The 24,165-nt window shown below is 32.7% G+C and overlaps 1 protein-coding gene across 1 annotated transcript in view; it reads left to right on the top strand.

The window, feature by feature from the left end:
* The window catches only part of LOC148303425 (protein O-mannosyl-transferase TMTC1-like), a 349,351-nt gene that overhangs the window by 321,038 nt on the left and 4,148 nt on the right, over positions 1 to 24,165 (top strand). The window contains exons 4-9 of the mRNA XM_088269968.1: positions 6,535 to 6,672; positions 10,755 to 10,931; positions 13,719 to 13,908; positions 14,810 to 14,931; positions 21,139 to 21,303; positions 23,497 to 23,610. Coding sequence (XP_088126094.1) covers positions 6,535 to 6,672; positions 10,755 to 10,931; positions 13,719 to 13,908; positions 14,810 to 14,931; positions 21,139 to 21,303; positions 23,497 to 23,610 — 906 coding nt within the window. The remainder of the gene's footprint in view (positions 1 to 6,534; positions 6,673 to 10,754; positions 10,932 to 13,718; positions 13,909 to 14,809; positions 14,932 to 21,138; positions 21,304 to 23,496; positions 23,611 to 24,165) is intronic.

The raw sequence follows: 24,165 nt of genomic DNA, 5'->3' as shown, positions 1-24,165 counted from the left end.
TAATTTCACCAAAAACTTCCACATAATGATTTAATGTCTGTAATGTTTTTGATTTAAATAAACCCTGATGATGACAATGTATTGTTGAAACCGGTAGGTTGAATTGTATTAACAAAAAAGTGGTGAAAACAAAGTTTATTAATTTTATAAAACTTACTTAAGTTATCTCGAAATGCAGATCAGTGCTAGAATAATATACATGGACTTACATACATACTTACATCTCTGAATCCTCGTACTTACATAACAGGGTCACTGTAATTTAATGACTTTTCATTCTATCATACATACTCGTACGCTTCTGAAAATGAATTTCTTTGTAATGAAATACCCTTACTGTGTAGGTACAAATAATTTGAGACGTAATGTATCATGTATTACTTAGCTTAATTAAATACCGCGTATAAATTTCCAATGAATATTAAATTAGGATACGAATACATGGAGAATTTCTGATTGAAATACTTTTTCGTTTTGGAAGCGGCACGCTAACATCTCACGTAGCTTAATTGTAAAGTGAATTACTTAGAATCGAAATTATTTCTTTGATGTGACTCCAACATGTTCCGAGCCTCGTTATCCCTTGAAGATGTAAATATTTCTCTCTAGGCACATTTCATTCATTATGTAATGGTTTTCAACTAACAAATTTTGTTTCCCTAATTTAAATGAGGACAAAGCAAATTTCATTAGCAGACAACTCTAGAACATTTATTTTCGCTAGTTAAGAAACTCGTCACAGCCATGAAAGAGAGGAGTAAACAAAACAAACCTTGTAATTTATTCATTAAGACTTGCGAGTTATTGCTTAATGAAACAAATCTTTGCCAACACCAATACTCAAAAAAGTAGGCTAAAAAATAGCATTGATTTTTCATCTGAAAGATATTATTTTCCAAACTTCTAGTCATTTCCGTGAATACGTATTCTTTGTTTTCATTCAGGGTGAAAATATTCTCTTTTATGTTTAAACTTGCGAGTTATTGCTAAATGAAACAAATCTTTGCCAACACCAATACATAGAAGAGTAGGCTGAGTTTTCGTCTAAATGGTGTTATTTTCCAAAATTGTAGTCATCTCCATGAAAACGTATTATTTGTTTCCATTCAGAGTGAAAATATTCCATTTCATGTTAAGACTTGCGATTTATTGCCAAATGAAACAAATCTTCGCCAACACCAAATACACAGAAGTATAGGCTAAAAATTTGCATCGATTTTTTAACTGAAATGTGTTATTTTCCAAACTTGAAGTCATTTCCATGAATACATATTCTTTGTTTCCATTCAGAGTGAAAATATTCCCATGGAAGTGTAGGGCGACCAATCTCATTATTTCTATTACCCCGAAAAGTTTTTTCGAAGCTATATTTTACTCCGCGAGAGATATCTAAACTCCCTCAAAAATTTTCCTTCTTCGCTGATTTACAGAACTTATCGTTTTTTAAACGGTTTATAACCACAATGGGTGCTCGGAAGGATTCTGGGCACGACAAACATATTTCATTTGATAAAGAAGTATTTTACATAATTATTTTTATTGCATGGAACTGAAAAGGTTCAAGTATTTGCACATTTTTCTGGAACGCAATATAATATAAAAGAGCTCAGCTTATTGTTCCTTTGCGGAAACTTTGGGCTATTAAACGTATGCTGGGTGGGTTACTGCAATAAAACTGTTTTCTGAGACTTCATATTGATGCATATCAAAACGGACAAAAAATGCCCGCTGTAACACATTTTTTTATGACTCGAAACAGAAAACCGTCGTAAAATATTTATTAAGCCCATAAAATCGAATATTCAAATCGATTATTAATAAACTGTATTTTCATTTTTATTTAATACCTAAATAAATAGTCAAGTATCCATAAATACTATATTTATGCATGTTTAATAGACATGGGCGATCGAAATAAATAACGACTTCTTTAAAGAAAGTTGTAATTGATTCGGTTTTTGGAATCGATCATGACGATTGCATTTATAAAAGTTTCAAAAAAGAATGCAATAAGTGTACAAAGTGATTAATTAAACCAGCCACATACCAGATCGTAAGTCGGAGATACTTAGGGACTTCCATCTTCTTTAATATGTAATAAAAATTATATATATTTCATATCAAGTTGAGATACCTACATATAATATCGATATATCATCCGTAGAATGAATAATCCAGTGTTGAATAGAAATAAAATAATAAAAAATTGTTTTTTAATTCAATTACTTTATTTACATTATATTTTTATATCTCAACATAAATGAAGATGATTATGGTAGTCTAGAAATTTACTTGGTTTAAAAAAAATTGTCTGAAATTTTAATTTACCAGGTAAAAATTTAAAAGCAAGCGGGTAACCGAAAAAGTAACAGGTACCCACTAATCACGTTAAGTAACTAAATAACTTTACGTGGTTAAAATTTGATAACAATAGTAAAATTTATTATTTATGTGTGTTCTAGATTCTAGAACACAATTCTTTCTTTTGATGAAAGGAAAACATTTGAACTATTTCGATACTAATCCCCATTTCTGTCATATCGGTTGGCTTTGCACGGAAACGGAAGATAAAAAGACCGCTAGCCGGATATGGCGGAAGTACATGCCACAAAAGTTACATTTTCCAATCAGCGTCGACTACAATGAACGTCGAGACGTCCTTGCTTCCTACCTAGACGGCTATAAGTTCCGGTTAAGCGGTCAAGGAATAAAAGGTTTTATTACTGTGCTGTATACCATGCTCTTGAAAATTGATACTTGGTCGGGTTATATCTGCTCTTAAATACATCTACGGAGCTTTTTCTTTGACTTTTGCAACGTTTTATTAAAATATATATATTTAAAAATAAGTTACTAAAATTATTTTATAATATTATTAATATTTATGGCACTTACTTCATGATTAGTCTTTTTTACATTTTTTTAAATAAAAATGTTACTTGTATTTGAACAATATGTAACCACTCACCGAGAGTTTAGTCTAACCTATTCTATTTTATTCTTAGGGATATGAAAATTAACATACCTGCATCATTTATATGTAATTTATTTATTGGTATTACCTTAAACTGATACATGTAATATGGGACCGATCCAACTTCCGAATTTCCAATTTATTTCAAATACTTGAAAGCGACAGGTCAGGAGTGTGTCCAAATATTTTTAGTATTTGGACACACTCAAAATGTTGTAAATAAATTTACTGGTCAAATTATAAGCTAAAATAATTAAAATGAAAATTATATTTTCTGGCGTTTCTCATGTATGTGATTATAATCCAGGATTCGGATCTCACATACTAATATAAGAGTTTCTGCTTAATAAAAAGCTTCTTTTCATCTCACCAATAGATAGATGTCTCTAGTGAAGTTCTAGTGATTCAAGAACAATGTTTCGAAATTGGTTCATATATACAGAGCTTCCAATCATTTGAGTAGTGTGGTTGTCAATAATGGGTAGAATTGGTGAATGTTACACGTGTGTAAAGTGATCACTTAAACTAGCCTTTGACGGTCGTCGGCCCCGTAAATGCCGAGACTACCATATTCTTGTTCATCTTTGATGAGATGTCAAAAATTATATATGAGGTGATGCATGAATGAGGAAAAGGCGATAATTATTTGCATGGGCACATTGGTGTGGCGTTTCATTCTCTCCGCCTACCCTTACGGTAGTGATTGTTAGTTAGTTAGTGGCACAGCTTGCTCGGGTCGATTAGGGTCGCATAGCCATTGAATGCACTTTTAACACATTTAAAACACACGTACCTTTCCCATTATATTATTAAAATGTTTAAAGTTTATTACTATCTCCATCCGTGATTACAACATTCAAAGAATCAATATAAAATCGGACAAAAAAATTATCGGCGGATATGTGTGAGGAGATGCATGAATGTGGAAAGGCGAAGATTGTTTTGCTAAGACAGATCGGTATGGCATTCTTTTCTCTCTGCCTACTCCTGCGGGAAAGCGGCGTGATGATAGTTGTAGTAGTAGTAGTAGTAGTTAGATTAATGTTTAATTAAAATGTTCATTTTTCATTTCTTCGTTTACTGCCGATAATTTGGAATCTAATTAATATTCTAATAAATATACGGTATATTTTGACGTTTCATGATTTAGTGGGTAAAAATAGTTATGCTCGTTAGTTCGCATATAGTTAAATAATATATTTAATTTTATTCAAGTTTATCAAGTACTTGAAAGTGGTCAGGTCAGGAGTCACCTAATATATCACTTTTCACAGCATTACGGGTACACTGTATGTGGTAGTTTGTAGCAGGTAGCAGGTAGCAGGTAGCTGGCAGCCCTATGCATGCAATGATTCAGTGACGCGCGCCCCTGTGATAAAGGTAGGGGTGAAGCGACCACTATAACGGCGTGGAATCTCTGGTCCCTGGCCGCCGGAGATAATAGATGATCTCCGCTGAAGTGGCCGCTCCCGCTGCCTAAGTAAAGCCAGATTTACATCTCAAAGTGGGCTTATAAATCAGGGGGCTTCGTATACACTTTTTCACGCCCCTCCCTCTACACGCTTCGCCAGATACTAGCCGCGTCCATACGTCCTATGGGGCGTTTTTCACTTTGCTATGTGGGGACATTTAACGGCATGGTGACATTCGTCGTCTGTAATGTGTGCAGGAATTTATTGATCCTCTCTCTTTTTGAAATTACAATACATTGCAACTTGTATCTGAATGATTATCTCATAATTCATAATTTTGAATGTTGGTTTATTTCATGAACAAAATTTTGGTCATTTTGTCCGCCTCCGTAGTGCAATGGTGAGCGTGTTTAGCTACCATAATAGAGGTCTCGGGTCCGATTCCCAGGGGGAGGGGGAAATTAAATATTGGTTAACTTACACTCTAACATTTATTTAATAACATTATTTAAAACATTCAAATATTTATTTCATAATGGCTGAACAATATCACGACGGATATTGATCTGTGTCATGTGTTAAACACCTTGGACTAGTACTTAACTCTAAGAAAGGATCTTCTTGTTATTTTACAATTAAGGATCAATATTTCATCAATTCGCAATATGGTATGAGGTTACAATATACAAATACAATAATCTTTCAATTTAAAATTAGGTGAAAAATCATGGATGTCAAAAGAAAAGATTTTTTTTAATACAATAGAATAAAAGTTGAAACATTAAGTTGTAAGTAAGAATTGAAAAAAAATGAAGAAAGGAGACAATGGTATGCGCATGTGAGGAGACTGGAACCATCCAGACTCCCCCACATCGCACTGTACGGCCTACCCCATGGTAGACGACTCCCGGGTAGACCACCAAAGAGATGGATCGATAGCTGGGAATCGACATCGCAGGAGGCTAATCCCTCTTAAAAATAGGCCACAAGGCCTACACCAAGAAGAATAAGAAGAAGAACTGAAAAATCCTTGTGAATGTAAATTCTTTCAAGAAGTGTATTTATCACTACACTCCTCATCGGACTAAATATCAATGACCTCCATCTGCAAAACTGCAAAGCGGTTAATCGATAAGAAAAGGTTTTCTTTTCCAAATAAAAGTAGTAATAAATTTGGCACAAATTAGAAATTTTATAATTGGGCCAGCACAAATTCGTGTAAATTTATCAATTAGATGTACGTATAACCTGATGTAATTGCTCTGTTAATTTTTTTGAAGAAATTACGGATCACATATGTGTTTTTAAAAAAAAAGTTTAAAAAATTTCATTATTTTATCGCTAAGAAATGTATTTTCTCAATGGTGAAATGAAGATTTATATCTTGTGATGAAGTTAGTATATTTTCTATTTTACTCTAAAAGTATGTGAGTAGAAAATATACAGGAAAATAATTATTCCTCGAAAAATTTGGTGTTTACGTGTAGGCAATAACAAATTTGAATGTTTTTCATTCTCAAAGCATACACACGTATGGAAGTAAGCGGAAATGGAAACAAGGAATTTGTAATACCTTCTATTAAAATATTTATTATTCGTGCTATTTTTGGATTAAATTGAACACGAATTCAACAATAGCTCTGTAATAATCAATATATTAGAAGGAAGTTAAAAAAATGTTTGTGTTAATTAAAGTATTCTAGTAACTGAATTCAACCAAAGATGCCACTTTTATAGTTTACTGAAACTGAAATGAAATCATAAAATGTATATAATTTATCTAAGATTGAATTATTTACTGTTTTTATCAAAAACACTTTTATGGTTTGGTAATATAACAATGTCCTTATCACTCATCGTTCAATTTGTGTAATCTTCAAACCCTTATCTGCACCTCAGTGGTGCGTAGGGCACTGCATATAAACGCAGTGTTATCTTGATCGTTAACACATGAAGGAAAGGTGATCAGCCCTCCGCTTCAGGTACCAGTCCAGGGTGATATTGAATAAATATTAGAGTGAAAAAAACACTTATATTTATTTGACCCCCCCTGGGAATCGAACCCGGGACCTCTACGGGACCATTACGCTATGGAGGCGAATTTGTGTAAAACCACTTAAAAATATGTGTGTTTCATTATTGTTACAGGCCAGAAAGTGGGACCCACTACGTTGGTCTGAGCGTCCTTCTTGGCGGACTCAGCATGCTGGCCAAGGAAACTGGTATCACAGTATTTGTGCTCAACCTCGCCTTCGACTTTTACAGATGTTGGCCCTGTGTAAAAAGGTACGTACAGATTTACTCCTTCCTGCGTTTACTATCGTAGGTCAAAAAACAGTATTAAAAAATATATGTGTTTAGGGTAATGCTAGAATACGAAGTTAACCTATGTAGGTATTTCCGGGATAACTTCTGAAACATTGGAAACTAAAAATATTCAATTGAATCCGTTTAACCGTGTACACCTAGGTCTAATCAATGCTAATTAGATAATGTGAGAAAAACGTAGACAATATAAGTACAGAGTTAGGGCAATGAAGCATTTAAACAAAATATTTGAATTTATACCTTTATTTTTAAAAAATTGATTTTACAGTATGTGGGTACTGAAGATTATACGATTTTTCAAAAGTTGGTTTAGCCTTTTTAAAGGTATATTGTGCAATATTTAAAATTCTACCTTGTATGCACATTTACGATTAAGTTATTCCAGAGAAAATACGTTTTTTCCTTGTTTTGAAGAAATCCATTTTAAGTTATATATTTTATAATAGAGTTAGAAAAGGACGACTAAATAATACAAGTGTTTATCTTGAATAATTGGATAAAACACCTTTTGTATTTTTTTTCATGAAATGGGTTTAGGTGATAAACAGATACTTTAAATATGATAAATATTATTATTACGTTTAAATTTTACAACTTTTTAGCCATTATTACATATTTGAATCAGTAACTCGAGATAAGATTGGATTTATTTTATCATTTAAGAAAGACCATTAGAAAATTGTTGGCACTAATTAAAATTATTCATAGGAAATTAAAATTGACATTTATCAATTAAACATAGCAGCTGTTCATTTATCTTGTGCCTTATTCGGATGAATAAATCCTTTTGTACATTAAAGGATTCAATCTGAAATATCAAGTCAAGATGATAAATTATCCTTGTTGCGGCAACTTTCCTACGCAAAATCTCATAATATTGATTATTCGACGTTAATTTACCCAAAACTTGAACTGAATCCATCAAAACATCTTTCGTTTATACAATAAATTATCTTCTTAATCAAATACTTCTACAAATTATTAATAATGCTTTATCTCGAGGTACGTTCGAATAGTTGAAAAATTAATTAATAATCATACTATATTATCCATTTTTTTATTAATAGTGACAAATATTTTACCTCAATTTGATACCTTAAGGAGTTTGCACACCTTTTCGATTGATTTAACAAGATGGTACGAGTAAGAGTATGCAACTCCGAGTGCCATAAGCTTGACGTCGCCCACCTTATCAAGCTGATATACCTTGGGAATATTAGAAGGAGGGGTAGGGAGATGAAAGAAAATTCTGCACAAAAAATATACTTAAATTAATTTAATTAAAAATATAATAATTATACGAAAGTGACTTTAACTTAAACTAATCTTATCCGCTATCTTAAATTAGCTTAAAATTAATTAATCCTATCTTAAATTAAACTTATTCTAACCTTTGGTGGAAAAGATGCGCCGTGGGATGCTGGGGTGGCCGTGATCCTGTGTGAAAAAGCTGCGCCGTTGGATGCTGGGATGAGGTTCTTCTTATGACGGGCCGCCGTGCGATGATTCTTGCTTCTTATCTTCTTCTTCTCCTAGTAGAGCTTCAGCTCTTAATTTGAGGCTTATGACCCGGCGTGGGTCTGCTTTTGATACTCCGGATGAGTAAATCCCTTTTTTCTATCTTCTCTCTCCCTGCGTAGAGCTCCCGCTCTTCTCCTCACTTAAGTCTTAAAACCTGGTGTAGGTATGCTCCTTCTAACTGATTTCTCCCGACTGCTCGATCCCCCTGATCTCTCCCGACTGCTCCTTCCAACTCCTCGATCCCACTGATTTCCCGAATGCTCCTTCCAACTCCTCTTCTTCTCTGTGTCTTCTGACTGACCAGCCGTCCGACTGGTCGATCTCCTCTTACGACTTACTCCCTCCAACTGATCCTTCCAATTGTTGGCTTCCAAGAGACTTCCAAGTCCTGGCTTCTAAGTCCCCGACTTCCAAGTGATTATTCCGACCAGTCCGACTGGTCGGTCTTTCCTTTTACGACTGATTCCTCCCAACTGATCCTTCCAACTGTTGGCTTCCAAGAGAGATCGATCCCACTGATTTCTTCCCGTTATATTCGGTTTCTCTCCTTGAAGATCACGCCCTCGAAACCATTTTTCATTGGCTGACGGTGCGCTTGTTTCCACCCCCAAAATTCTCAACGTCTAGACATTTCAATTAGCCTTAATTTTATTTATAATATAATAAAGAATGCTCTTAGGATAAATGACCGCCGGCAAACATCTATTATCCCTCAAAGGCCAGCGGGTTGGCGACAGTTTTTTTATGATTCAAACCTTTTAAATATATTTTAGTTTTATGACAGGTAAATTATAAAAGGTCGGAGCCATAAAAAATATTTGCGCGCACAGAAAAAAAAATTTACCTAAGACTAATTAAATTAAACGATTGATAATTGATTATTTTTGCCAGGCTAGAGGAGAAACGTGGTTTCACCACGTCAAGCTTTTCGCCTATTATATTCTTCCTACTTACTTTGCCTCTTCTATTTCCTTTCCCGTGTAGCATCTATTTCATCAACTCTGTCAAGTGTATTCCGCTTCTAGATCTAAAAGTCTTAGATCTAGAAGAATATATGTACATATTAGTGTGTGTGTTTGTGTATTTCTTATTATCTTAGAAAATTATTATTTACTAACCTTGTATTTTTGGAGTCAAGTATCATATTATTCAGTGCGTACAATCTTCATAAACCACTTACGGTTTCTATATTACCAATTTTAAGAAAATTTATGGCTAGTTGGCGATTATACTCCCATATTGACAAGGGTGTGAATAATGGCAAGAATAATAAATTGTCATTCAAGATCAGCGCACACTCCATCTTAAAATTTAAGTGCCATTTTCTTTCACTAATTACGTTCATAAATTTGTCAGCTCCTTTACTTATCATATGCATTATATCAAACGTATTTCATTCCTATATCCATAAACCTGGAGCTCAGAATCAACGAACTGAATGACGTGGCGTGCCGTGGCGTCGTTAGGTGGACGCTCAACTGTAAAACTGGCGTCGCGGTTTCCATTCCCGCCAATCGCATAACAAATTAGGGAAAGATTTATTCTCAATTATTATGAGTGTTGTGATGTTTTTTTTTTACATTTACTTTCTCTATCCTTAGCAATAATTATAACTTGCAAAAAAGCACCTCAATGTACAGACTTACGGATTATTCCTTTAAAAAATAAATATAAAAATCACGTCGACTTAACATCGCGTCGTTCCTCCCACCAATGAGCATATGCTAAGATGTTCCTGATTGGTCTACACTATTTTATCCCTCCTGATTCCAACACAGATTAAAATTAAACATAATAAGCAATATATATGTTTTTTTTTAAGAAAAAAGATAAATATTTGTGTTTTCATTATTTGAACAAATATTTCATTTTTATATTATTTCTCTAAGCCTAAACTGCTCATTTTTATAAATAGGTATCAAATTGTGGTAGAGTGGGTTTGAACATAGAAACTTTGACTTAAGAGTCCGCGACACTAGACACGGGACCACAACCCGACACAACTAATAAATGCAACTTCCATCCAAAAAAAAACATCGCACCGTTTGCATGCGGTGCCCTATGCATCACATGAATTTGAATAAATGTCAGAAGAAAAAGGAGGTGAAGAAGGAAAACCTACGCTCAAAAAGTTATTCGTTATCTAATTCTAGTTTAGAAATGCTCTCATAATAAATGATTGAGAATTTTTTCATCAACTATCATGATTATTGATACAACTATTGTTGGGTAATATATCCATAATTAAACAAGGTTTATTGGATTGAATTTTACATTTATTTATGTATATACTCTTAGAGTGTTTGATAACGTCTTAATAAGACGAAATGCGTCACGTATTAACATATACATAAATAAATGTAGAATTCAATCCAATAAACCTTGTTTAATTTTGGATATATTACCCAACTATTCAATATGGAATTCTACCAACTGTCTGCATATACAATCAATAAGAAAAAGTTAAAACTGCTTCGAAATAGATAATTTATTTGATTTTCGATTCGGGATCCTTCCAGAACTGTTGTGGAGGTGAGATGGAACGACGGCGCTGCTCAGCTGTCGCGCAGGGCCGCCAAGGTCGTCCTGTCTCTAGCTCTCCTCCTGGCTGTAAGGCTGGCCCTCCTGCAAGGATCCCTGCCCAAGTTCTCCCAGCAGGATAACCCCACAGCATTCCACCCCAGCATATATGTCAGGTAATATTTTCATATCCCCTCAATTGAATGCTCACATTAAGAGAAATGAATGAAAGTCTTTAGAAACATTATAAAGATAAAACATGTTTGTTTTCAACCACTTTTTTTATTTTTTCATTAACTGATTCGGCAGTCACTCTGTAGTAAAATCTATCCATTTTTAATTAATGTTTTATTTAGTTAATACCACTCTTAGTAAATACCACTTTTAATAGTGGTATTTACTAAGTAAAACACTATTTTATTGATACATTTTTTCTCCAACTGGTTTCGACAAGAACCTTGTCATCATCAGGGTTTAACATGTACAAAAATCAATCGCACAGTAAAAATTTGCCATTGTTTTTTTACACTTTTTGTTATGTTATCGCATTATAATAATTTTTAACATTTACTTTAACACACATTACAATCTTTTTAGAAAAAATATCGTCACGACTTGGCAAAAAAATCAAAAGGACGATATTGTAAAAATTAATTATAGATAAAAAAAATGTTTTTATATCTTCTTCATTCAAATTGGATTCGTAGCATAAAATTACAAATTAAATCATAAAAAATATCTCATAAACAGTTTTAATACGTACTTAAAAGTAATTCATAAAATAATATAGAATTCTGCATACTGATAAATCAAGTACATACGCTCTTCAGGGTCATTTTTTAAAAGTAAACAGTTTTCTCTGCAAAGGTTTTGTTTCCTTATGAAGTAATCCACAAGTGGACATGCTTAGAAACGAGTCATCATGAGAGAGTACGGCTATTATCCTTGGCTCTACCCGACCCAGTTTCTCCAGGGTATGCTTGGCTACAATAGTTTAGAGACTAGAAGGAATGTGTATTTGATTACGCATTTTTATCGATTGTTGCGCGGTATGATCGATAATCCTGAAATTATCCAGAGCATTGGTCTGTATGTTCCCGATAGTTACCTAAGACAGCGTCGGCATAGATTGTTTCACATTCCTATACACAGGACCAACCTGCCGGTGGTTATGCCTGTAGGAAGAGCTACCGCTATGTTATTGGATATCGATCTGTTCCATGTGTCCGAAGGAGTTTTCCGAAGCGGGATTCTTCTACACCTTTAAGTCTTATTGCTTACTTTTAATATATACGCCTTGAATATTGTTTGTTATGTATATATATATTTTTTTATTGAATAAATTGAAAAATTTTAATTGAAATTGAAAAATCTTTGTAGACTATTCAAGATCTGCCAATATAACATAATATAATTCGTACTAGTTTTAATGTCTACATTAATTTAATTGATTGTTGTTGGAAACGAAATAACCATTTCTGATAATGTTCTTATGTGAACCTTTTTGCATTTACCTACCATCGCAGATACAGGAAGGCTATTATTACATTAATTTGGTCCGAATTTTCCATTTCAATCATAAATTCGATTGAACGACAGAGATAACGTTTTTTTGGGGAAAACTTCATTGAATTTAATTACGTTCGTCGCGCCTGGATCCAGAATTATGAAATTATCCATCATCATTTCCATATCAATTGTGTAAAACGCGTAATTGAATTTGAATATTTTTTAATTCCCGAGATCGGAATAATTTTTCATGGAAATTCAACGACCTGATTCAATTACTCAAATCCAGAGTGGGAACACTTTGCAGTTACTGTTACAGATTTATTCCTAAGAAAATTAAATATTTGATGCATTTATATATGTACGTACTCGTATATATAAATTACTAAGAGAAAATCAGTGCATTATACAGGTCGAATACACCTGATTTTATTTGATTTTTTTTTCATTTCTAAAGCCTATTTTGTTAATATGACATGTCCTCTACTCGTTTCATGAATGTATATTTGTATTTTTAACATTTTATTTCATTTGCATTTTTGATATTTGTTGCACTGTACGAGTAGTAGCAATGTTTTTTTTAATTAATTATATATTTTAATATAAATACCTTTGAGAAACTTAACATTTATCACTCTCGTTACCATCAATTGATTACTTTGTGTAATACCATTTTTTTTAACATTTATCTTTTGTTAATAATATTCAAAATGTCTCGACTATTTGAATAAAATATATTTTTTTTGTATTTGGATTGTATTTCTCTTTTACAATTTCAATATTTATTAAATTTTGACATATGAAGAGAGCTTGATACATACCACGGATTAAACTATATGTATCACACGTGTTTTGGTGCACTCCACATTATTTACAAACGATGTTCGAAGTAGAGAGTACATCGAAACACGTGTCGCATTTATGGAATAATAATTGCTGGTATGTACAAAGTTAAATTTAAATTTTGAATAGGATTGATATTATTACTAAAACGTGCCGTATCAACTAATGCAATCTCAACATTTCCACTAAAATGAAATTAACTATTCGTTAACGTGTCCGTATGTGAACATTTCAGTTTAAAAAAATCAACGGACCTTTCAGAATTTTCTTTTTCAGCATTATGATAGTTTATGAATTAAATCAATTTTTAAAAAACACACTAAAATCAATTTCGTGACAATTGTTTTGCCTAGATATGACATTTGTTAACATGCCATAACTAAACGAAACAATTGTCACAAAACTGATTTTTATGTGTTTTTTAACAATGAAATACAACTTAGTAGACTCAAAAATCAGTGTGTGATTTAACATTTAATACACAAATTAAAATGAAGTTCTACACATTAAACGCTAAATCTATACAAAAATAAAAATATTCAAATAATTGTGATAGTTTATTTGTAGATATTCTTCATCGGATTCCATTTTTGACCTCTTTTTTCTTCAAGGCTGATGACATTCTGCTACCTGGCAGCCTTCAACTGGTGGCTGCTCCTGTGTCCGGCCACTTTGTCCCACGATTGGCAAATGGGATCCGTTCCTCTTGTGACTACGGTCAGTGACTCCCGAAACCTCGTCACCTGTGTGGCGTGTGGAGCGGCTCTACTGCTCATATATAGAAGCCTTACAGATATGGAGGTCAGTATACTAGATTGGATTATATTTTGGTATCATACATCATAAAAATAATGAAGGATATTGGTAACATAAAATTTATCTAGGATACAAAATGCCAAACCCTCTTCTAGTGGAACGAAAGGTCTGCTGATGGCAGTCAACAGTCCGCCTTCTCCTGAGGAGTTTAACGTGGTTTCCTCCCAGCAATTAGGAAATGCTGGAAAGCAAATAAAAACATTTTTAATTAGTTGAAAGAAACAAAAATCCACATAATGTTCTATAAACCTTGTACATAATAAGCAAGGTAAATAATAAATGCAATTACCATAAAAATACTATATTGGACAATGAACGCATTTTCTCAAATTTAATTTGTACTTTACTAGGCTCTTCTTCATGGCTTCATCCCAACTTATCGTCTTTGTAAACTGTTAGGATCAGCTCTCCTCGTCTTCAGGTTGTAGGTCCTTCTTTCAATACAATGTCACTTACCTACATGTATACCACAAAGTTAACAATGCTTTTAATATACAAAATATAATGATTAAAGAAAACACTTCGTTTTTTACCACTTGAATTTTATTATCGACTACATGTTTCAGAAGTTAAACTTCCGTCATTCAGGTCTGTATAATAACATATTATTATTATACAGACCTGAATGATGGAAGTTGAACTTCTGAAACATGTAGTCTATAATAAAACTCAAGTAGTAAAAAACGAAGTGTTTTCTTTAATCATTGTAACATGTCTTACCACAAAGTTGATGCCGAAACAATAAATAAAATACAAAATATAATATGTACGTTTTAGAATGTGTGTATAAAGGTAATGAGTACATGTGTACGTCTTAGAATGTGGTTATAAAGGTAAATTTTTTATATGTATTATAAGTTGTACGTTGATTTACGTTTTTTTTCAGCAACAACGTCACGTCCCTGTCGTCCTCGGAATGCTCCTGTTGATACTTCCGTTTCTTCCTGCTGCCAATCTTTTCGTTACTGTTGGATTCGTGGTGGCCGAACGTGTCCTCTACATTCCAAGGTAAAAAATTATAAATTTGGATGAACGACTATACGATACAAAAATCTTAAACGTAGACTTTAAGTCACAAAAACACAAAACATTTTACGATTCGAAAATATTTTGAAAGCAATGCATTGATTATAAACATTAATTATAAATCAATAAATATTAACATAGAAACTGATTGACCAACTAGCCATCACGCCGTTTCCCACGGGGCTAGGCATAGAGAATAGACCGCCTCAGCACTCTGTTCTGTGCAAATATTCTTCGCCTCTACCACATTCATACATCTACTCAAATATACATACTTGCCGATTATTCCGACTCATGACCTGACTGCTGTTTAGTATTGGACACACTTAATCATGCCAAGTTTTCCTTGGCCGTCATTTGCTAATTACATTCGTCTCACAAATTGGTTTTATCTTTCTTTCCTTACCCATTCTTTCCACATGACCAAACCATCTCAAAACACCTTTCTTAATTTTACCGATAACCCTTATGATAAAGCCTTGCATTCCTTCTTATATCACCGAATATCTATCAAGCATCATACTGTCGCACATTCGTCTGGGAGATCTTATTTCGACTGCATTTAGTCTACTTTCGTCCTTCTTTTACCAACTCCCAGGGTTCACTTCCGAGACGCCATTTTGAACTCCCAGTCTAGCTTTCACTGTTAGTATTTTATTTATTTTGCATTTTATTTTATTTGCAATGTATTGATTAGAATTGTTTTTTTTGTTATTAATCAAACAGTATGTGAAAATGGAATCCATTCAATTTTTCATTTTCGATAACGAAATTTCAGCTAAGATTATATTTGAATTTCATTCAACACCCTTAAAATCGGAATGTTTTTTTTTTCTTCTGTATAAAAATAAGTACTGTTTTTTTTAAACCCTTTGGGCGTCTCTCATTGTCTTCCGAAAACTAAAAGATCTTTTAATGACATTAAAAATATTCTTTTATAGTATAATTACGCGGGAATTATAAAATTGCCTACGGAAAATATTAAGCGACAATTAAAATGATTTCATAGTATTTAATGCCTTCCTTAGAAACCATTTGTAAAATGTCCTGTTAAGGTTTTTTTGGCTACTTTACATGAAATTCGTAAAATCAATTTCTTTACATAGGAAAAATAAACCTTATTTCAATGTTAATACATTTTTTAAATAGTAATATACAATACCAATATTTTTTTATTACAAAAACGTCTACAAAATTATATTGCTTTTACATTTTAACATAGATAAAGAAGGATATGCAAGTAATCTGGGTATTTACAAAGCTTATACCTGTCATAGGCTGGTTAAATGATCACTTTACACACGTTCAACATTCACCATTCTACCCATGATAGACAATCATACTACTGAGATTTTTGAAACTCCTAAATATATAATCAATCTCATGACACAGTCAATGAGTTTACTACAGCCATCTATGTAGGATAGAGATAGCTTTTATTAAGCAGTGACTCTTTTACATACATCCAATGCGAGATCTGAACCCCGGATTATTTTTAAATAGTAGTTTTACATATTTTTCGTCAGCAATTGTAAAATGTCAAAAATGAAAGTAGAAATATTTCCCTAAGTGGAGAAAACCATATTTCGCTCACTCCTTTCAAGAACGTCATAAATCGAACATCGTAAATTTTCAGTTGTGCATGTTTTCGGAATGCTCAGAAAATTTACTGTATCCCAGCAAAAGAGGCATATTTTTAACTTAATATTTACCCACTACAGGGCAAAAAGTGTTGTTTTTGCATTTTGAAGAAAAGGTATTGTTTAATAATTATTTTTTAAATACTTAATATTATTCAAATGGAAAAAAAAACTTTCAGGTTTTACCTAAAAAGATCTGTTGTCAATTTTCAATCAAGTTGTCAAAAAATCGTCAATTTTCAGTTCTTATGTTTTCGGAATGCCCGGAAAATGTACTATCTCCCAGCAAAAGCGGCATATTTTTAACTTAATATTTACCCGCTACAGGGCAGAAAGTTTGTTGCTTTTGGATTTTGAAGAAAAAGTATTGTTTTATTATTTTTTAAATAAACTTAATATTTTTCAAATGGAGAAAAAACATTCACATTTTGCCTAAAAGGTCTCTTGCACAGTAAAAAGTTCAGTAAGTGGCTTGATATTTATTTTTAATACATTGTGTTATATTTTTAAACTTAAAAAACGTTCTCCTGAAAAATCAAGTTTTTTTGAGTTATGACGTTCTTGAAGCGATTCGTAAACAAGTATTTCAGCACAGTCAAAATGTAAAAAAAAAAAAAAATTCTAACAGACATTTTTCTTGACTTATCTTACTATTACTTGAGTAAATAATGTATGGGATATTTCAAATAAAGGATCTTGTTTTCCTTTCAAAAATAACGTTGATTTTTCTCAGTCAAATTTTAAGATTGTCAAAACACACTCAATTTTATGATATTAAATTATCAATCTTAAATAAATATCCTTTTTATCGAAATGATCGCATATTTCATTATTTTTTTATCAATTATTCGAACGTATTTACTCTTTCGGTGTATTTTAGTAAAATAAAATAATATGAAATATTTACTATGAAATGTACATTGTCATTTCGCGATTTCATAAGATGAAAAGGTTTGCGCTTTATGAGCTACAATACAAGTATGCTTCCATGCTGGGATTGAAGGGAGTCCTTTCAGAGGTAGCTTTCTGGGCCCCGTGCAATATTAAACGGGAATAAAGAACTTGATACGGCCCTGGTTCACTTCCTTCAAATGTTTCGCGTGCTTTCAGCATAGCTTACGAAGCTTTATTCCTGTATTATGTAACGTATGAAAGGTGGAGCATATTAAAGGTTAACAGTCCAATGTATTACAAAGTCGTGTTCTTGATGAAACGCCGCTTACTTTAATTATTTTGTGCCAATTTCCTTACATCTTTGAGACAAAGTCAGACTGCATAATCTCGAGTGTTTCCAAATCTTTGCTCACAAATCTGGGTTTCTCCTCTTAAGAATTCTTTATATTGACATCTCAACATAGATGAAGAAGATTGTTGAAGTCTGTCACTCAAAATATTGTGAATAAAATAAGTGGCCAAATTATAAAATTTCAAATTATGTTTTGTTAAGTATATTTAAAAATTCGGTAAAAATCTTACATTAAAATTCATAAGGGTCACCGTTAAATAAAATGCTGATTCAACTCAACCATAGATGGTACCGAGAACTCAGATATGAAGGAACGTGTCAATTTAAGGATAGATACAAATTCCCAAAATTGTTGTCCATCGTGGGTAAAACTGTGAATGCTACACGTGTGTAAAGTTATCGCTTAAACCAGCCATGACAGGTCGTAAACCCTATAAATAACCAGATTTCTAACTTTTTCGTCGTCCATGTTGGGTTGTCAGAATGCTTTTTTGATATTCGAAATGTTAATTAATCAAAACGCAATTTTATTTGTTTATAATAAAAAAAAATACATTACAATCCATTTAATTGCGTTAAAAGAAAATTAAGTTGCGGTTTATCGTATATTGGGCCTTAAGGCTTCAGGATCCCGAAAATATAGACTGAAAATATATATTCTTATAAATAATAATACAATGAATTCTTAGTTTATTCGTGGAACGTATAATACTTAGAGCTGGCAAATTTCCCGCACACAGTCGAACTGTCCGCATTTTTATTTAAAATAGAGATGAATCAAGAATCATGAATATCATAAATAAATTCACGATCATGCCCTAGTCCAAAGTAAGCAGCCACTAGGAAAATAATTTGAGAATAAATTATGTTTTCCTTGGGACGATTGAATTTTTAGAGCTCATTTGATGATTCCATCGAATTTCATAATTCGAGTGTCTGTTTGATATTCCATTTCTACAGGACTACAAAGGCATCCGTTCCATTAAAAAATATCTTTATGTTAATGTCATAATACCGATATTACAATTTTTAAAAGCAATGTTATTCTTCGCTTTTTAGTTATTCATAAGCACACAAGGTACTATATGAATCGCATTTTGTTATTGTAAAATCATTTTGATATCTCAAAGATGATTTTTTTTTATTCATTTAATATATTTACATTTTTGTTTTTTAACATAATACATTTGAATCATTTATACATATGGAGAACTTTTATATTTCGATTCGCTATGCCTCTCCATAATAGAGACTGTGCTCTTGTGCTTGGAGAGGGACTTACACTCGTGGTTTAATGTTATACAATAAAAGATATAATAGTTTTTTTGTATATTTTTTCAAGATTTAAATGTATACAGCTTTAATTTTTTAAGTATTTTTAAATCATCTATTTTTTTATTTCTTTAGGGAGTTTATTGAAATGTTTGATTGCCAAATATTTGAAGTTTTGCTGAAATTGCTTGGTGTTGCATTTTGGAGTAGAAAAATCGTTTGAGAATCTCGGTGATAATTTTTTTGTTAAATTTATATAGTTGTCACCCTTTAGTATTTGAAAAATTGCGTTTTTTTTATAAATGGATTCTATATTTGGGACTTGAAATTTTTTAAATAATAATATTGTTGGATATATGTTTTTTTTTCAAGGTGACTTTAATTATGGTTTTCTGTACTATTTTCACTGAGTTCAGTATGTTGTTGTATGAGCCTCCCCATGCAATAATGCCATACTGTAGATTAGATTAAAATATTTATCTCCCTTTAATAATTGAAGAATCGCTGCTTTTTTATAAAAGTTTCTTCATTAGGGACTTAAATTTTTTAAGTACTAATTTTGTTGAACTTACTATGGAATATATTTCTGAAATCGAAAAAAAAATAAATATATGTAGGTAGGTACCGTAAAATGTGCCCTCCGCATGAAAAAAATACCGTGAAGGCACATTATTGTAATTTGTATTTATTTGTTTGATGAGTTGGACGGCTTTTGACAAACTCAAACACATTTTAGAGAGTAAAGATATTACGACCCGTCTAAAAAGAAAAAAAAACGTATGAAGCTTGCATACTCGGCTATCCAAACTCAAAACACAGTAAGGGACATTTTTTTTAGAACGTTTTTTATGCATTTTTGGACTAAGAAGATTCTACTTAGTCCAAAAAAGCAAAAAAAACGTACTACAAAAAAAGTGTCCCTTACTGTGTTTTAAGTTTGGACAGCCGTACTGTCAGTGAATACATATCGCTCACTCCTTTCAACAACGTCATATATCAAAAATATGATTTTTCAGGATATCGTTTTTAAAGTTTAAAAATATAATACAATGTACTAAAAATAAATATCAAGCCACTTACTGAACTTTTTACTGTGCAAGAGATCTTTTAGGCAAAACGTGAATGTTTTTTCTCCATTTGAAAAATATTAAGTTTATTTAAAAAATAATAAAACAATACTTTTTCTTCAAAATCCAAAAGCAACAAACTTTCTGCCCTGTAGCGGGTAAATATGAAGTTAAAAATATGCCGCTTTTGCTGGGATGTAGTACATTTTCCGGGCATTCCGAAAACAAAAGAACTGAAAATTGACGATTTTTGATATATGACGTTGTTGAAAGAAGTGAGCGATATGCACTAGAGACCATGGGCTCTGACAAAAAGAAACGCAGAAAAGCTCAAACGCACACAGCCATCCATGGAAAGATCCATGCTTGGTTTAAGCCTGAGAGATAAAATAAGAAATGGAGAAATTAGGAACACATGGGCGAGACATGTTGGTAGACAGGACCCCACAAGACTCTTGAGTCAGAGTTTCTCGATTCGAATCCACTCTACCACAATTTGATACCTATTTCTAATAATGAGCCGCTTGGGCTCACAGAAATATATAGTATGAAATTGAAGTAATTGTGTAAACAATAAAAACACAAATATTTTTCTATTTAAATTAAAATAAATGTGGATCGGAAGAAGATCAAAGACGATCAAAAAAGATGGTCCGACAACATAGCCGTTGTGGGGGGTAGAAATTGGATGCAAGCACGGCTGTCCAAACTTAAAACACAGTTAGGGTCATTGTTTTGTAGTACGTTTTTTTTTGCATTTTTGGACTAAGCAGCATCTATTTAGTCCAAAAATGCAAAAAAAAACCTACTACAAAAAAATGTCCCTTGCTGTGTTTTGCGTTTGAACAGCCGAGCAGCAACATAACTAAAAAATGGAAAAATATGAATAGGACTATATCCAGCAGTGGAGGACAGAAGGTCAAAGAAGTATGTTGAAATATAGATTTATTATTATTATTTCTAGTGTGGGAAGCGTCCTGGTAGTGACTGCGGGGGCCCGAGCAGCGTGGAAGCATGGCCGCGTGGCGCGACTTCTGGTCGGGGCGGCGCTTCTTGTACTGTTCGCGAGTAGCGCCGCCCGCACTTGGCATCGCAACCGCGACTGGAGCTCCAGGGAGACATTACTCAGGTAACAAAATACTAGTTAGACTCTCGCGCGTTACAAGTGAAACTTCTTAACTTACTTTGAAATAAATAAATTAATTGATTCGGCAGTCACTTTGTGGTAAAATCTATCCATTATTTTTTATTTTTTACTTATAAATACCACCATTTCTTAAAATCTACTGTGACACGTGTTTCGATACATTCCGCATCATTTTCAAACGCCGTAAACATACAGTGTTTGAAAATGATGCGGAATGCATCGAAACACGTATCACAGCAGATTTTAAGAAATAGTGGTATTTACTAATTAAAACATTAATTTGAAAAAAATTGTTTAGGTTGGTCCTCGGGTCGACTAAAAACGCATGTGATTAACATTTTGTGTAGTTGTGAGTGAATAATTATACTAAGGTAGTATTGTTTGCATGCTGATAAAGTGACTGTCCTGATGAAGAGACGGGTACGTCTCGAAACCGGTAGAAAAAATTTCAATGAGTGATTATATATCGTGGGTACACTGGCAAAAAACGTTAAAACTCAAATCTCTTTTTGAATAATCCCTGTTATTTAAAGCTTTTAGCCTAAATAAAATACCCGCTTATAAATTTACAGTAGCATTTACTTTTATAATCAGATTAATATGACATTTCAAACTACTTGGTGTATTTAGCCAGTTTTTAGAACATTCAAAACTTTATAATACTTCATCATTAAGTCAAAATCGCATATTTTCCAGTTAACGTTTTTTGCCAGTACACCCATGATATATAAAGTGAAAAAATAATGACAAAGTAAAAATGATAAACGACAAAGTAAACGCTTTACTCATAAATATTAAATATAACAAAATGATCAGCACTATGAACCAATTAGAGGCATTCAAAATATGGATACATCGTAGAATGCATTCCATGGACTGATATGGTCAGTAACGGAAATGTGCTCCAAAGAGCAAGAGCAAGGAAACAGTTGCTGACTGATAACGAGGTCCGGAAGGTGTCCTATCTACGGCATGTGCTAAGAGGAGAGAAGTACAAGCTACCATTGGTATTGCACCTAATCATAAAAGCCAAAATAGAAGGTTGACAAGGTGTGGGCAAAAGACAGATCTCCTGGCTCCGGAATATACGAGATTGGACGGGGATCAAGGCCATCGAAACACTGTTGAGAGCTCCCTAAGACAAGGATAATTACTCTGAAGTGATAGTCAACACCAGGGCGACCTGAGATGACACAAACAGAAAAAGAATAACAAAATAAATACTTAAAAACAAAAAAATATTATGTAACTTTTTTTTTTTTGAGTAAAAGATATGAATGTGTTGATTATGTATGCAATTTTTTGTTAATCCGATATGTAAGCATCCTTCAAACTCATATGTGTTAACACATTGCTTACGGTGGGCACATATTTGTGCATTTCAGAAACCTTATGTTGCGGCGGTGTGCACATTTTTGTGCATTTCGGTTACCTTCAACTTCACACTCAAAAAACATGATTTAAACGTCTTATGTTTTTTCATGTTTGGTTTGCTGAGTAGCGAATAGGTGTCACTATAATACAAAAATATTATTGATTGTTTTCTGTCATCATTCTTTCAATGGGATCTAATATCTCCCGTGTCAAATAACTTTTCTATAACAAACTTCACTGTCACCAATGTGTAAATCTGATATGTAAACGTTCTTCGTGTTACTTAACTTAATAACTTGACGTTCAATAAATTTGGATTTTTACCAATTTTATTCTCAACCATCCATATACCGTAGAACAGGGCTACTTGAACTTTGATGTGTTACTTGAGCCCAGTACAAAAAAAGTATGTAGATCTTGGTATTGATCGTGGTAAGTATGGTGACAATAAGTGTCACCTGTCAGGAAAACAATGAATCATGTCTATACGTTCATTATTGCAGACCAAATACAGATTTAAATTTTTTTGTACTGGGCTTTACAAATTGTACAAGCAAAGTTCAAGTAGCCCCGTTCTATGGTAGGTAATCATATAAAAATCATAAAATACTATTATGATTTATACATATTATATAATTTTTTCATCCGTCATTAAACCTTTTATACTTTATAATGTAGATATTACAAGCTATACAAAACAATATTTTTTATTATAATATAGTTTTCTGTAATTTGTTGTTTCATTTTTCATCTCGATAACAATATTAATAATTATGCTTACGTTGGATTTCATGGTTACAGATCTGGAATGGCAGCACTTCCACATAACGCCAAAATGCATTACAACTTTGCCAACTTTCTGCGAGATTCCAACCAACCAGAAGTCGCTATAACACATTACAATGAAGCCCTGAGGTAAAATATATGCATACCTGTATAATGTGTGTGCACATGCTCCTTTGTTCTAGAATATAGGAAGGGTAGCACTGTCCAATACACTAAGTTTATTCCACAATTCAACTTAGGGTAAGACTTAAATAAGCACTCAAAAAACAAAGTATTTGAGAACTGTATTAGATTTGGAAAATTCTGATAAATATAATTTTTCCAATAAATTTTGATGTTTTCTTTGAATCCAAGTTTTTACATCTTTATGACTTTTTATTACTCTATCTATTTGGATATTCAACATTACTTATTAGGTTCATCTTCTGACCGTTATCTGGACCCGATGGTGCATAGTGACATAATTTTTACATAATCAATTTTTATATGAAGGCAATGTGATCAATCCAGTGCTTCATTCAGGTTCTAGTCCGGGGTAATATTAAATATGTAATTGAGTGATAATTTCTTAAATTCAGTTATTTTCAATGCATAACCCAAGAAGCCTCAATTTTTAGATGTTTGTCTGCAGGTAGGATAGTAACGATAGGGAAGGTAGATGTGAAAAATACATCACAAACACCA

This window comes from Brachycentrus maculatus, unplaced genomic scaffold (genome assembly GCF_059751285.1).
Source record: "Brachycentrus maculatus isolate JH-2025_06_01 unplaced genomic scaffold, ASM5975128v1 h1tg000369l, whole genome shotgun sequence".
Taxonomy (NCBI): domain Eukaryota; kingdom Metazoa; phylum Arthropoda; class Insecta; order Trichoptera; family Brachycentridae; genus Brachycentrus; species Brachycentrus maculatus.
This window is presented reverse-complemented; position numbering and strand designations above follow the sequence as displayed.